Source organism: Lepus europaeus, chromosome X, assembly GCF_033115175.1.
Source record: "Lepus europaeus isolate LE1 chromosome X, mLepTim1.pri, whole genome shotgun sequence".
Lineage (NCBI taxonomy): Eukaryota > Metazoa > Chordata > Mammalia > Lagomorpha > Leporidae > Lepus > Lepus europaeus.
In genome coordinates, this window is record NC_084850.1 from 107848270 (window position 1) to 107864498 (window position 16229).

At 39.2% G+C, this 16229-nt stretch overlaps 1 protein-coding gene across 6 annotated transcripts in view; it reads left to right on the plus strand.

The window, feature by feature from the left end:
• Window positions 1-16229, plus strand: part of CASK (calcium/calmodulin dependent serine protein kinase) — a 377037-nt gene that overhangs the window by 346215 nt on the left and 14593 nt on the right. For all 6 annotated transcript variants that reach the window (XM_062184520.1, XM_062184522.1, XM_062184523.1 and 3 more), the window contains 3 exons: window positions 6144-6259; window positions 13404-13484; window positions 13590-13670. In XM_062184520.1, coding sequence (XP_062040504.1) covers window positions 6144-6259; window positions 13404-13484; window positions 13590-13670 — 278 coding nt within the window. The remainder of the gene's footprint in view (window positions 1-6143; window positions 6260-13403; window positions 13485-13589; window positions 13671-16229) is intronic.

A 16229-nucleotide genomic window follows, 5' to 3' on the forward strand; every position in this document is an offset into this window, starting at 1 on the left:
TCCCTGCCCCCCACGTGGGAGACCTGGATAGAGTTCTCTGCTTCTGGCTTCAGCTTGGCCCTGGCCCAGCCCCAACTATTTAGGCATTTGCAGAGTGGAGGGTATCTCTCTCCCTCCCTTCTTGTGTGTGTGTTTGTGTCTCTCTCTCCCTCCCTCCCTTTCAAATAAAAAGAAAAAATACTTAGTGCCTGTACAACTTGGGGAATCTGTTAGGAGACTCTCCACATATTATTGGGACTTGGAAAAGATGATACCCCAAGTTAAAAACAAACAGGTAAGCATGCTCTCCTTCCCCTGCAATACCAGGCGACTATATAGAAGCTTGTACTGTCATGGAGCAAAGCAGAAGACGAGAGTAAAGGGGGAATGCACTCCATCCAAAAACATTGTGGCCACTGGTATTGCCTTCAGTGGATTTGCACCCAGGTACACATAACCTGTGGGAGCCAGGGAAATTCAAGCCATATACCTGATTCAGAATTTCCTTTTTCTTTACTAAGAGTTCTAGATGGATGGTATAAACAAAAAGAAAATCTCTGATGGAGAGCACTTGTATCTTCACCTCATCCTCACCCCCAATGCAAACTCTTTCCAGGCCAGTGGCCAACCAGAACTGCCAGCACACAAGGAAGCAAGCCTGACCCGACAGAAACGACAGGCAGCAAAAGCAAAAGCAAACCCAAACCTACTTAAGTTACAGGAATTAGAAGATAAAAAGTTTTTTCAGCTAGGCTCATTAGGTTTTAAAAACTCAACAATAAGCTTGAAAAATAACCTTAGGGAGCAGAAAAAGACTTTAAATGACATCGCAGATTTGAGGGAGGACCAAAGGACATTCCAGGGGTGAAAAAATAATATTAAAATCTGAGCAGCCATACACCTATTAGAATGGCTAAAATTTTAAATAAGTTTCATCAGTAGGTGAGGGGTAAACAAATCATGTTATGTACACACAGTGGAATGCCACTTAGAATTAAAAAAAGAATGAACTATCAATATATGCAACAGTATGGGGTGAGGCTCAGAATCATGTTGAGTGAAAGAAGCCAGGCAAAACAAAAGACATACTGTATGATTTCATTTATGTGTACTTCTGGAAAATGAAAATTAATCTATAATAACAGTGGTTGCCTGGGGACAAGGTAGAGTGAGAGAGGGTCTACAGAGGGGCATGAGGAAAGTACAGGGGTAATGGAAATGTTTATCTTGGTCATAGTGATGGTTTCATGGGTTATACACATATGCCAAAACCGATGAAACTGTACATTTTAAGTACATTCAATTTTGTTGCAAAAAAAAATTTAGCTCAATAAAGTTGCAAGAAACAGAATGGGATTCAAGCTGAGAGGAGGAGGAAGTGGCCCACTGGGCAGTATGTGCTGTAAGACTTGAGCAGGACTTTGGAGGTTCAATAACCGTTCCTTGTTAAGGGGAAAGAACATTTTCTTTGTTGAGAAAGCATTGGCATCTAGTTGCTAGCCAGCATGTAATGCTCCATAGAAAGATTGGAAACAATGCTGTCAGCCAGACCTGGAAGCTTTGCTCAAATGTATTGCTACCCAGTTCATATTTTTGATTCCTCAAAATGAGAAATCAATTTTATGGGGACTCAGCTGCCTTACTGTAAGCACATCAGTCTGGTTCTTTGATATGTTTTGGGTCCCTAGATCTGTCATCCCTTCCCTTGTCTACAAGATCTTCATCCAAGTCATCAGTAAAATGCATGTGTTTAAAATTTCCCTCCAGTTTGACCTTAACCTTAAAATGGTTTCTGTGCACTGACTAAACTTAAAGAATTAATGTGTATTTCCTGAGTGGCTGGTAAAAAATAAGTTTCATTCCTCTGGTATCATGCCACATGGGCCGCACCACAGATTTTTACTGGGAACTTGTTTTTAAATTTTTAGCTTAAAAACATTGACTATAGGATACTCGGTATTTTGTAATATAAGCTTCACTAGGTCAGGAAGTTGTCTTTTAACCTGTCTAAAAGTTCCTCAGTTCTGTGTGTTTCTCCAAAGATCCTATATCTCATAGGAGCTATTGTTCTTACTGACAGCACATGTTGGCTTGTACCAGAAGAATCCTCAGAGCAAAACCTTCATCAGCCTCCTCTGTATTCCGTGTTGGCCATATATGGAGATGGACTTCAGTGCTATCACTGAGAGTTCATGTTATTGTCTGATACATGTCTTTTTCCCCAACCAAAAATAAATAAATACCTTGATGAACAAGAGAGACTTGGAGTCATGGAGGACAACCTCTTAAAGAAAATAGAAGAGAACACTTCCTGACTTATGTTATGGTACCAGCATTACCCTGATATCAAAATTAAATAAAGGCAACACAAGAAAAGAAATCTGCCTGCCTCTATCATGAACATAAATGCAAAAATCCCCAGCATATGAGCAAACTGAATCCAACAATAAATAAAAAGGATAATATAGCTTGACCCTGTGGGGTCTGTATTGGGAATGCATGGTTGGTTCAACATTTGAAAATCCATCAAATTAATCCACTTAATTAACACTAAATTCACATGGTCACATCAATAGATACAGAAAAAGCATTTGATAAAATTCAACATACAAGGGAAAAGCAGGAAAGGAGATAGAGAAAGATAACAGGTAATACAGATAACTAGGAGAAATTAATGCTAGTGTTCTATGACACAATGGTGTTGCTAGAACAATTTATTATATACTTTAAAATAAGTAATGCATGGCCGGCGCCGTGGCTTAACAGGCTAATCCTCCGCCTTGCGGCGCCAGCACACCGGGTTCTGGTCCCGGTTGGGGCGCCGGATTCTATCCCGGTTGCCCCTCTTCCAGGCCAGCTCTCTGCTATGGCCCGGGAAGGCAGTGGAGGATGGCCCAAGTGCTTGGGCCCTGCACCCGCATGGGAGACCAGGAGAAGCACCTGGCTCCTGGCTTCGGATCGGCGAGATGCGCCAGCCACAGCAGCTATTGGAGGGTGAACCAATGGCAAAAAGGAAAACCTTTCTCTCCGTCTCTCTCTCTCTCTCTCACTATCCACTCTGCCTGTAATAAAGCAAAAAAAAAAAAAAAAGAAAAAAATAAGTAATGCAGTCTAAAGTTTTCCAACACATAAAAGTGATATATTTTTGAGGACATGGAAATGCTAATTACCCTGATTTTACCATTATACATTGTATACCTATATCAAATTATCATATTGTACCTCATAAATAGGTACAAGTATTATGTCAATTTTTTAAATCCCCCCCAAAATTTTCAACATCCAATGATGATTACAGCTCTCACAAACTATGACTTGGAGGGCACTCTGTTATAAGAATATCTAAAGTAAACCTACATTAACTAATTGAAAAAGGAAAAATTAAAGATATAATTTATATAGAAATTCAAAGGAATCTGTAGATACACAACTAGAGTTACTATGATAGTTTAGCAAAGTACTGATACAAAATCAATATGCAAAAATCCATTCTATTTCTATTTGCTAGCAACAAACAAAAACTTTTCAAAAGATACCATATATACCTTGCACATATCTTCAGCAACACAATAATACTGTAAAGTATCCTTGCAAAATGAACCTGGATCAGGTTAGGCCTCTAGATTAATTACCTATTTGCATAAAATGCAAAGAACAAAAGGACATACTAAAGATACCACAGGGACTCAAGAAAAATCCAGATGCTACTAAAACTACGGGACAGTTTCCACAACAAATAAATTGCAAAAAAAGAAAAGGAAGCTATCAATTCTAAAGGTATTTAAGACTATTTAAGGAGGAAAGGATACACTCCTGGATTTATTCCAAAATAATCTAGAATAGAATGTAAATAAAGCCAAATAAGCTATATGACTCATAACTGTCAAAACTGAGTTGGAAATATCTGGAGTTTGTTACACTATATTCTTGTATCTGTTTGAAATTTTCATGATTACAAAGCATTTTAAATGTGTTTTAAAGTCAACAACCTAGAAACAAATATAACAGATTTTAAGACATTTACAGGGGCCGGTGCCGCAGCTCGATAGACTAATCCTCCACCTTGCGGTGCCGGCACACCGGGTTCTAGTCCCGGTCAGGGTGCCGGATTCTGTCCCAGTTGCCCCTCTTCCAGGCCAGCTCTTTGCTGTGGCCCGGGAGTGCAGTGGAGGATGGCCCAAGTGTTTGGGCCCTGCACCCCATGGGAGACCAGGAGAAGCACCTGGCTCCTGCCTTCAGATCAGCGTGGTGTGCCGGCTGCGGCGGCCATTGGAGGGTGAACCAATGGCAAAGGAAGACCTTTCTCTCTGTCTCTCTCTCTCACTGTCCACTCTGCCTATCAAAAAAAAAGACATTTACAGGATAAATTATAAAATTCATTGGGATAGTAAAGAAAAATAAATGGAAAGACCATGTTTATGGGCTGGAAAACTCAATATTGTAAATATGTCTATTCCTCCCAGATTGATGTTATAAGTTCAATGCAATCCTAACAGTTTTGAAGTTGACATGCTAATCTTAAAGTTTACATACAAATGCACAAGCTCAGGGATAGCCAAGATGCTCTTGAAGAGCAAGGAAGTCTTGTTTCACCAGCCTTTTAAAGCTTATAGCAATTAAGAAATATAAGATACGGGTTTAGAGATGCTCAAATAGACCAACTAAAGAGAACAGAGAACTCAAAACACTACTGTAAAAAAAAAATGAACACTTGACATAATAGCAAAAACAGCACTGCACAGCAGTAAGGAATGGACCAAGCCTTTCAGTAAGTCATCTTGCAACAATTGCGTATCCATTAGTGGGAAGAAAAGGAACTTGGACTGCTACTTCACACCATAAGCAAAAATCAGTTCTGGTACATTAAACGCTAACATGTTAAAACCCAAACTGTAAAAAAGCAAGCCACACAGTGGAAGAAGATACCTGCGACACACAGAACTAGCAAAGGTATAATATCCAGGCCATATAAAGATTTCCTCCCAATCAATGAGAAAAGACAAATGAACAGGAAAATGACCAAAAGATTTGAACAGAAACTTTATAAAAACAACAACAAAAAAAGTCCAGTAACCACTGAACATATGAAAAGCTGTTCAATGTCATTAGTAATTAATGAAATGTAAACTAAAAATACAGTGGCATTTCATGACTTATCCGCCTTGATGGCTATAATTAAAGATGGCTGATAAAGGTTGGCAAGGAACTGGAGCAATAGGAACTCTCATATGCTGCTGGTGGGGGGTACAAATCAATAAAACCTCACCAGAAGTTAACTTGACCTTTATAACAGCACCATATAGCAATCTGATAGTGATTTTGCATGACTCATGGACTCCTGATTGGCTCACTAGCAAAACCATTATGACAGCAAGTATTTGCTTAACCTAAACCTAAGACAGCAACTTTTTAACAACTCTGCTTATGTTATCAATACTTGATGCCATACTCAAGTAGAGCCAAATAATAACTTTCTGATTATATTTCTGTGATTATAACTGTGAATTTTATCATTGTGCACCTTTTCTTAGACTAGAATTTATTAAGTGTCCCCTGTGTACCTGGCATTGTGGTAGGGACATCATTTACATTTTTTGTTCTAATCATTTACAGCAGATTCTGAGCAGCTCTGGAATGTTCTGGATAAGATGACAGGCTCTGGTGCCACACCTTCCCCACTCCCACATACTCACTTTGTGATTTGGAGCAAATTATTTAACCTCTCTGCCTTCCAGTCCCTTCACCTGTAAAATGATGATGTATCCGTAGAAAAATTAAATGACAGTACATGTCAAGTTCCTAGAAAAGTGCCTGACACTAAGTGTTCAATACCAGCTAGTGAGTGACAAAGCCAGGATTCAAACCAGATCTGTCTTTACTCAAAATCCCATGATCGTTCACTGTACCTCACAGCCACTTGAGTAAGCTTCTAATTCATGTTATCTGTTAGTATATGCTTGAGGAATACAATGTCATTATAGTTTTCAAGCATTTCTAGGAAATTGTCATGTAAACCAAAGAATGACCTTTACAGGAGTGATTTGAAAGGTTTCAATGAGTATGTTCATGCTGTTTCAAGTAAACTCTTCAAATGAGTGATTTTTCACTTCTGTCTACAAAACTGTACATTAATTTTGATCTTCCTTTCTTTCTTTGTGTGCCAGGCGAGTAGCTTGCATTGCCATGGAGAAGACCAAACAGGAACAGCAGGCCAGCTGTACTTGGTTTGGCAAGAAAAAGAAGCAGTACAAAGATAAATATTTGGCAAAGCACAATGCAGGTAGGGAAGAGCACAGCTGTGACTCAGGCTGGGTTAACCGTTTCCAAGGCACAAAACTGATACAACATTTCAATTCAGTCTTCAGAGTTCTCTTTGCACAATATTCCACCCTGTGAGACCTTCCTCAACTGGCAAAACCTTTAAGAAGCCCCTCCCTCCAATTAATGTGTTAGCTGTTTGCTAGATATTTTGCAAAGCTATACTCGCCAGGACAAAAATACTGTTTTGAAATAGTGCCTCCTGGAACTCAAAGAAATGCAGTCTTGAGAGTTTGCTGAGTTACCAGGATTCTCACCACCTTGGTTGGGATTGTCCTTGATCAGATGCCTCCCTCCTGGGTCTTCTCTGGCCCTTGGACGTGGCCCCATGACAGCTAGCTCGGGGCAAAACTACACAGTTACCAGAAAGCTATACCAAACAGTGGCTCAGTGGTTGATGTGAAAGAGCATAAATGACATGAATACTAACTTAGTTGAATCAGTTTCCGTGACTAGTCTTTTTCTCTCATGGTATTTCCAAGCTGCTGGAAGACCGAGGACATTGTCTTGGCCTTCCCTCTGTAATATGTTTGTCTGTATGGAAGCTTGCATTCAACTTAAGTCAAAATGTTTGTTTGGTTGGTTAAGAACTGAAATGAATACCAAAACAATAACAACAACAACAACAACCATGATCTGTCATAGCAATTCAGGTCTCAGAAGACTCACAGGATGTAACTTAAGAAAAATGCATGGTGATGTACAGAGTGGGTTTCACCTATTTTCAGTAACTCCTTAATATGCCTCTTTTTATAAGGAACTTTTTCGGAGGAATTGAAAGCCCTGACATTGGCATTGGAGTCGTTCCCAAGGTTTCAGAAATAACTCCAAAAATAAAACATGTGGCCAAAACAATCAAGTGAATCCAATCATGCATTCCCAATTCAGCCCTCTAATGTTTTTACCAATATGAAATGCATTTTTCTCTGTAGCATGTTGTAACATGCAGTAACATTCACTAGGAGAAGACTATTTGGAAACTGAATTGCTCATTTCTCAGAGCTTAAAAGTAAACATTTTGAAATGCTATAGGATGTGGAATGAATGCGAGTGGCCACGTGGGTTCAGCTGAAATGATTCTGTTAAATGAGGAGTCTTTCCCTTCATGTTAGGTATATGGAACCAATAAAATGTATCCCTTCTAATTCTGTACTACTACAGAGCACCAGTCTCACAATGGCTTGTTTTTGTTTGTTTTACAAAGGGAAGAAGCATTCAAAGCAGATTAGCTCGATGTAATGTAGCGCCTCTAATTGTAAATGTTCAAGTAGTACTATTTGAAGAAATGCACTTGCAGTAGCAGTAGAATGTCGCTTAACACAAGACATCAGCCAGGTCTCCTTAGTTGCCTTTCTTTCTGTCAGCTTCTCTCGAACACAATCTAACAGGCTCACAAGGCGATATGTTGACACTCTATATACATCCACGTATTATAAATGAGCTCACCTTGTAATTTTTGCAACAATGTTAAATGATATGTAGATATAAATGGCACTGGAATTACTTTAAACCTAGAAAAGTGAAGAAATAACTGGTTAAGGCTGTCAGTTCATCATTACTTTTATACTCTCCTAATGAAGGGCGTGTAAACGTGAGTATTCAATTTCCCAGCATTCTTTAACTCAGCTCTGAGGAAAACTAAGAAGCAAATTGATGGAAAAACTGGACCTGTCTAAATGCTGTCAAAGAATCGGTTGAAACATTCATTTAAGAATTTTTCCAGAGAGCAGGCATTTAGCCTGGTGCTTAAAACAACCGCATCAGAGTGCCTGGGTTCAATTCCTGGCTGCAGCTCCTGACTCCAGCTTCCTGCTAATGCAGACCATGGGAGGCAGCAGTAATGGCTCAAATAACTGGGTTCCTTCCACTCACAGGGGAGAGCTGAATTGCATTCCCAGCTCCTGGCTCTGGCCTCAGCCCAGCCATCGTAGGTATTTGGGGAGTGAACCAGCAGATAGGATCTCTCTCTCTCTCTCTCTCTCTCTCTCTCTCTCTCTCGTTATTGTTCTTATTGTCATCCTTCTTCTTCTTCTTCTCCTTTTTTTCTTCTCTTGCCTCTTCCTCTTCCTCTTCTCTCTCTGATAATTTTTTTTAAAGAACTTTGCCAGAGAATCAGCATCTAATCTGGCAGCCAATGTTTTTCACGGCTCACTTTTTCCATCCTTTAATGAGCAGAGCAGCACTGATCTTCTATTATCCCCATTCTCTGATACCTATTGGGTCCTGCCCAGTGGTCCTGCAGATGCACCTGTGAACTTAATAGGTAGCAGGCTGAGGTAGGTGCACAAATTAGCACACCTGCGTAAGCAGCTGTGCAACTTGGGCAGCTCACTTAACTCCTGTGGTCGTCAAATTGAGGGAATTGGGTTAGTCAATCAAGCAGATCGTCTCTAATTTGAAAATTCAGTGTATCTAAGGTTCTTGCCTCACTGGGCCTCACCAATGGGTATCATTTAATGAAGCCCAGTACTCTTGGGTGGGCCCTTATCTCAGGCCTTAGCTCTCTCATACACATTGCCCTGTCAAGGTTAAAGGGGATTGTCATTTTTTTCTATCATTTGACATTATACCTCCTATCCCGAATCATTGACCTATCTAAGTTCTGGTAACCTTAAAATGCAGAAAGGGCAGGGCAGCAGGGGGAGAGGACCTACTGCCATCACTTTTTTGTTACCTTTAGTGCTTTTCTGACCCATGGTCTTCAGGTCATCAGAGCCTTCCTTGCCATGGTTAAAAGATGTCAGTATTTGTCACCGCATATGAAGCATGTGAAAGAAAATCTGAGCTCGTTAGAAAGTCGTTGTAGAGTCACTTAAGTTTCTGTCTAGAACTTTGTGTTGAGGCTTATCTGTGATTCTCCAGTTGGCATATCATTGTGAGGGTTCCCTCACCCACAAGTTAATCCCTGGAGAACTCTCTTTTAGTGTCTGTGGTCAGGAAAAAATGGCCAGCTGTTTTCCTGGACTTCCTGAGATATACTGCCTGACCAAGCCATTCCTCACTGACACTGTCTCTTCCTGTTTTCTTGCACTTTATGAACCAACTCTTCCCAGATGAACTGTTTGCTTAGTGGCTGCTTTTACTTTACGAAAGATCCAGTTAGCAAGAAGGGAAGCCAGGCATTTTATCAGCTATTCTGCTTTTAGCTATGATGAACTTTCATCCCAGTATATGGAATCGCCCATGTAAGGAAGTGCTCTGAAAGAGTGAGAAACAACTTCTTTTGACATTCATTGGTAAGGCAGATGCTTTGAGAACTTTGGAATATCATGGTCTTTCACACCAGGAACTAACTAAATGAACTCATATTTCTGAAGGGTTTCTCTGGCTTTTTCAGAAGTAGATTGTAAACTATAGTATATTCTGTCTTCTTCCCATTGCGGCCAGGAAATTAAAGGTCATGTTTTGTTTCTTGCTTCAAATATTTGAGAATTTATCACGTATTTTTGACGAGATTCAAATCTTATCACATTCTAAACTTATTTATATTTGCGATAAAAATTGAGGATGGAAATTTTATCAATATCTAGAACTAATGGAAGCAATCATACTAGAATTATTTATATTCCTGTCACCAAAAATTCCACATACATAGTTAAAGCAGATTTTGGTTGTGCAGTGTAGCCTACATTTGACATTATAAAATCAGCCTAGAAACTTAATTTGGCCCACGAATAAATTTTGTTCCCCCAACACACACACATAGTTTAAAGTAATTTTATGTTATCACATTTGAAAGTCAGGTTATTTAACACAAAATTTTGACTTTCACACTTCCCTTGGATGAGCAGGGAATGTGACCACATTGAACCCACTTGCCATCTTAGCAACTCTAAGCCGTTGATGTCCTCTTGGGGTGAGTTGTAATTCTTCATCACCCTCCATCCCCACCACTCTGTGTTTTTGTGCCCAACCCACTTCATTCAACCACAATAGCTGCCTGGCCATTGCAGGTGTATTCGTGGGCCCAATGCTGCCAGTATGGCATGCCCTTTGCAATTTGAAGTTTCTATAGTATTTGAAGATATTGGTAGCTTTTCAAACTGACACAAGGATTCAATGCTAACAGCTTTTTTATGAAAAATATTCAACTAGCAAGTACTTACCTGAATGCTTAAAAGCTGTATCTGAAATGTTGGGTAGCTTACCAGGAAATCAGGATAATAGGAACAAACTGTTTCAGGCAGTATTTCTGAATCCTTGGGAAATAGGTATGCTTATGGTCCATGTCGTGTTCACAACAGGTATGTTTGTATGCAACACATGAAAGACTTTTAGCTACATACATTTGGTGGGAAAGGCCTTGTCGTGCTGCTCAAAGAACTGTCCTCTAGAGACATTGATGCTCCTTGGCCCCAGGATTTCCAGAAGTCAATTTTAGATCAAGTTACCTATGTAAAGTCAAAAAAAAAAAAGTCTTCATTAATTCAAGTTTTTTAAATGTTCGATCCCCAAAATATTGTATTTCTGTGCACACATCTCAACATAGATTAGTACTGTTGACCTTAACAAACTATTCTTTTTCCTTTTTGACTACAATGAACTCTTCAGGCAATAAAAATTGACCCATAACTTCCCTGCCCTGTTAGCCTTTAAAAACAAATAACAAAAGTCACAGACACACATGATTAGACATTGCAAACAGTTCAGGAAGCTACTCAGTGAAAAGCAGAAGACTTCCACACTACACTTTCTGGAGAGAGTTCCTTGTAACTATTCCCAAGTAAAATTTCTATGCATATGCTACTATATAAAACCCACTGGCTTTTATATTAAGGATATTATTGGAATTTTTATTAAAATGAGTTTGTTTCTTAATGTGATTTATTTGCCTTGTGTTTAGAATATTGCATGATAAAGTTTATTTTGTGCATATTATACTTTTATTTTACTAATATATGAAAAGCCATAATTCAATGACCCCTGTACATTTTTCATGCTGTCTCACTCCCAATGGCCTCTGTGCATGTAAGTAACCTGTTGAATGACTATGCCTCTGTGTTTTTTGACAGTTTCTTTTTATTAAGTCCTTTTTATTTTATCAGCAATCAACATAAAACCTTTAAAAATTCAGTCCTTAAGTGCTCTAATACTCCTTGTATCTCTTATTTGGAAGTACCCTGTTGTCTCTCATCCCTGTGACCATGTGGCGGTTTCATTGAGACCAGAGTAACCTCATCATGCTACTTTGTTGATGGTTCAGATGTTCATGTTTAACCTATCTGTTCATTTGTTTGTGGTGTTCAGTGTTGATATCTAACTCATTCTTACGTGTTTAAAAACAGGTCTTAACTCAGTAGGATTAGTTAGGGCTCTGTAGGGGGAGAGGGATGTATATGCCTTTCAGAAAGCTTGTGTCATCATCATATTGCTCTTTGTGAGATGCTTGATTATTTTTATATATTAAAACACATCAGCTTGTTGGTACTCTTCTTACATAAGCATGCATTCTCTTGATGGAACTATCTCTCAGAGGACAGTAGGTTCAAAAAGCAATGCCATAAGCACTCTTGCTTTTATTTTTACAACTCTCATTCCTCCATCACCACTGCAGTACAGCTAGCTAGCTCTACTACAGAGAACCTCATATTCATTTTAATTTTGCGAGTCTCCCATTCTGAACATAGAAAACATTTCTTGGATTTAGCTGTTGCTAGAAAATATGCCTTAAAGACTTTCAATCAACCTTTATGGAATCAATTTATCAAAAGCAAAGTAATGCCCAAATACCCATTAATATGCACTAACCTTTATTTCAACACACTGTATTTCTTTTTTATACATATATATGTATTAAGAATGATGCTTGTCATTTGTTTCTGATTTATTCCATTCCAGAGTATCTTACTTTCATTTTAACGTTCTTTGCTACTGGGAAGATCACAAAGGTTAAGGACTGAGCTGATAGGCACAATCATTTCGGCTCTAGTGTTTCAGGGAGCAGGCACTTCTCTTAATGATCCATTGAAGCATCCCAGATTCCTGGGGTACACTCTGGAATCAATTTTATTTAATTTATCTCAATTCCTCTAAAAGCCAGGGCTTATTCTTTAAAGAAAAAAAAGGAACTTCAATGTGTACCTGACAACATTTGGGTATGACCATGCAAAAAATAAATTACAGGAAACATAAATGTATGATATTAGCCTTCTTGTGGGAACTTTCAAATGTGTATGGGAATTGGACCACATTGAACTTCAACAGGAATGGCCATCCGCTTAAGAAAGTTTCATACGTTGCTTGAAATTGTTTTTGTAACAGTGCTGTTAAGAGGTGGGTTTCAGAAAAACAATATTTTTAGAGTTCTTTTCTCAATCTGTACTGATTAGAGAACTCCCCTTTTGCAAAGGTGTCCAAGCTCAGATTCTGCTTCACAATTCTTTTCTTCCTGAGTGCACACAGACTGCTCTTGTCACAGCAGACATGGTTTCAGGCCCGGGAAGCATGTTCCCCTACTCATATACCCATGACTTTCCATCGAATATATATCTGGGTTACAATAAAACTCATGAGATGCTCATTTAAAAGCTCGTGAAATAGTTACAGAACTTGACTTTGAAAGAATCAAGCATGCTACCTTCATCAGCTCTGTTGAAAGAAAGAACCATGAAGTTAAAAACCAGTTGGCCCTGCGTTTCTTACTCATCTCTAGAAACGATCTAACTGGCCCCTCACTTGGTTGACTTTAGTTACATTCATGCTCTATTCATGTCAGTCACTGTCTGTAGACTTTTTCTTTTGGGTATTGCTGATTTCTTAGAACTGTAAAAATATGAACAGCATGTGCTTTTGAATGAATTCATTTGATTTGTTGGATACTGCATGAAAAGATATGCAGTATCTTTTAGAATTGGACTTTTATGCATGTACTCAATGTATCTTTGGATGCACCTAATTCTAAAGTGCATTTTCATGGGCTTAAAAATAGAATGTTCTCCCCTCAAGGCTATATGACTTAATTACATGTAAGCCATATATCAGAAGTTGGATTCATATTTTTAAGACATGGTTTTAATATAAATTAGTTTTGCCAGTAAAATTATAGTTAGCATACATGACCTATTCATTCTATAAATTTACCTTTCTTCCAAATCTTTATATTTTAGTGTTTGATCAATTAGATCTTGTCACATATGAAGAAGTAGTAAAACTGCCAGCATTTAAAAGGAAAACACTAGTCTTACTAGGTAAGTTTGACTGTACAAGTAACTTGCTTATTCTCCCCTTCAAAACATCTTGAGAGCATCATTAACAATTATCAATTTTAACATTCTTTTTTTTTAATGACACAGGTGCACATGGTGTTGGGAGAAGACACATAAAAAACACCCTCATCACAAAGCACCCAGACCGGTTTGCGTACCCTATTCCACGTAAGCAATGTTTCACAGTCTCTTTAATTAGATTTTGTCTATCACTTTTTTACATATTTTTTCTGGTTACTTCAGTAATAACTGTTCATTATAGGAAATTCATAAAATCAAAAAAAATGGAAGAAAATGAGTTAACAATAATCCCAACCCCACTTTACAAATAATAATTGCTATACACATTTTGTTGTATACCCTCCTAGTGTAGTGTATATGTGTGCACATGTGTTTTGTTTGTGTTTCTTTTTTTAAAAAAGATTTATTTTTTTTATTTATTTGAAAGACAGAGTTACAGAGAGAGGTAGAGACAGAAAGAGAGGTCTTCCATCCGCTGGTTCACTCCCCAGATGGTTGCAACGGCCGGAGCTGTGCCAATCCGAAACCAGGAGCCAGGAGCTTCTTCCTGGTCTCCCACGCGGGTGCAGGGCCCCAAGGACTTGGGCCATCTTCTACTGCTTTCCTAAGCCATAGAAGAAAGCTGGATCAGAGGAGGAGCAGCTGGGACTAGAACTGGTGCCCATATGGGATGCTGGCACTTCAGGCCAGGACTTTAACCTGCTGCACCACAGCGCTGGCCCCATTTGTGTTTCTTGAATAACATGAGACTCATCCACTCTATTTATAACCTGATTTTTCCAACAGTATGTCATAACCATTACTTATATGAATTATTCTTCAGAAAGTTTTAACAGTTGTATAGTTCTCTCTAATATGACAATCTTTCCCCTAATCAGTTTCTAAGTTGTTGGGTTCTTAACCACTGTTAAAACCTAGTCAATGTGCTTTTAATTGTTTTCTCTAAAGAATTTCAACTCTGTAAAATTGTCCATTACTCTTTTTTTTTTTTTTTTGACAGAGTGGACAGTGAGAGAGAGAGACAGAGAGAAAGGTCATCCTTTGTCGTTGGTTCACCCTCCAATAGCCGCCGCGGTAGGCGCGCTGCCGCCGGCGCACCACGCTAATCCGAAGGCAGGAGCCAGGTGCTTCTCCTGGTCTCCCATGGGGTGCAGGGCCCAAGCACTTGGGCCATCCTCCACTGCACTCCCTGGCCACAGCAGAGAGCTGGCCTGGAAGAGGGGCAACCAGGACAGGATCCGGTGCCCCGACCAGGACTAGAATCCGGTGTGCCGGCGCCGCAAGGCGGAGGATTAGCCTATTGAGCCGCGGCGCTGGCCCCATTACTCTTATTTTCTATCTCTTGCACTCTTCCTCAACTGTAAAATGAAGTTATTACCAGGATGACAAGGAGGATTCAGGACCATGTGTATGAAGCACTTAGCAGATGGTGGATAAGGAGATAAAGAGTAGCCATCTTGCCACTGTCATTTATTGTTACCATCATGATTCTAAAGTTTAAAATTTCAATTACAAAAGCTTTCTAGCAAGTAGAGTTTTGTTTAGGTGGGAAAAGCTAAAGGAGATGATTTTAAAGAGCAGTAGGAGAAAATGTCAAGATTGGCTCCATCCTGTAGGGCTTTCAAATGCCTTCATAAGACCACCCTCATTCCAGAACCCTGTCTGATTGACACAGGAAAAGAAGTTTATCAAATATCATTTCCATTAATGCTACTGGCATTTTCTAGTAAGACACTTTGAAATGTCTTTGAATTCTCCTTATGTCTGGATCATGACTACAGCAAACATGGCTAACATTCAGTTTCTTCTTGATCACTAACAATTGACCTTCTGTTATTAAGTGACCAGTTAACTAGCTTGGTTTGAAAACGTATTTTTGATGATGTCAGTCGTGTCTGCTCTTGAAGATATTTGGTCACAGATGTGTATGTAACTTGTTGAACTCCTGAGCTGATTACAGATAGCACATCAATATAGTCTGCCATTTCTGCAGTTTCTGCTGTGCCCCAAGAAAGACTTCCTTTTTAACATGGCCACATTTTGATGGCCATGAGCACATGGCATTCCTCTTGGTTAGCAGGAAAGGGGGAATTTCCCACTGGTTTGGGCTCATGGGCACAGAAAAGAATCACGTAAATGTATCCTTGCTCAAAAGAAGAAGAAAGCAAGTAAGAAGAGAGGAAGGAAATGGGAGGAGAGGAAGATAGGGAGGTGAGAAAGAGGTTGGGGGAAGGGAAGGAAGGGAAAGAGGAATGTGTTTTGGAAGATAGTGGTCATATCAGGATCCCACAGAGTTAGGACTTATTGGCATATACTTCAGTATATATTTGTATAGGTCAGAAGTCAGCAAATCTTTCCTATAAAGGACCAGAGAAAAAATATTTGAGGCTTTGAAAGCCATATGGGCTCCATCACAACTACTCAGCTCTGCCCTTGTAGCAGGAAAGCAGTCATAGATACCAGGTAAACAAATCTGTATGGCTGTGTCCCAATAAAACTTTATTAACAAAGACTGACAGTGGGCCGTATTTGGCCCACAAGCCAGTTTGCTCTCTGTTGGTTTAAGTCTTCCATAATAAATGCTGCTACATCTAGCTAAGGTCATTGGGTTTTCAATATCATTTGCTTTTTTGCTATATTCTAACATTCTTTTACAAGATGCTATAAGAGCAGCACTATCCAATAGAACTTGCAGTGACAATGATA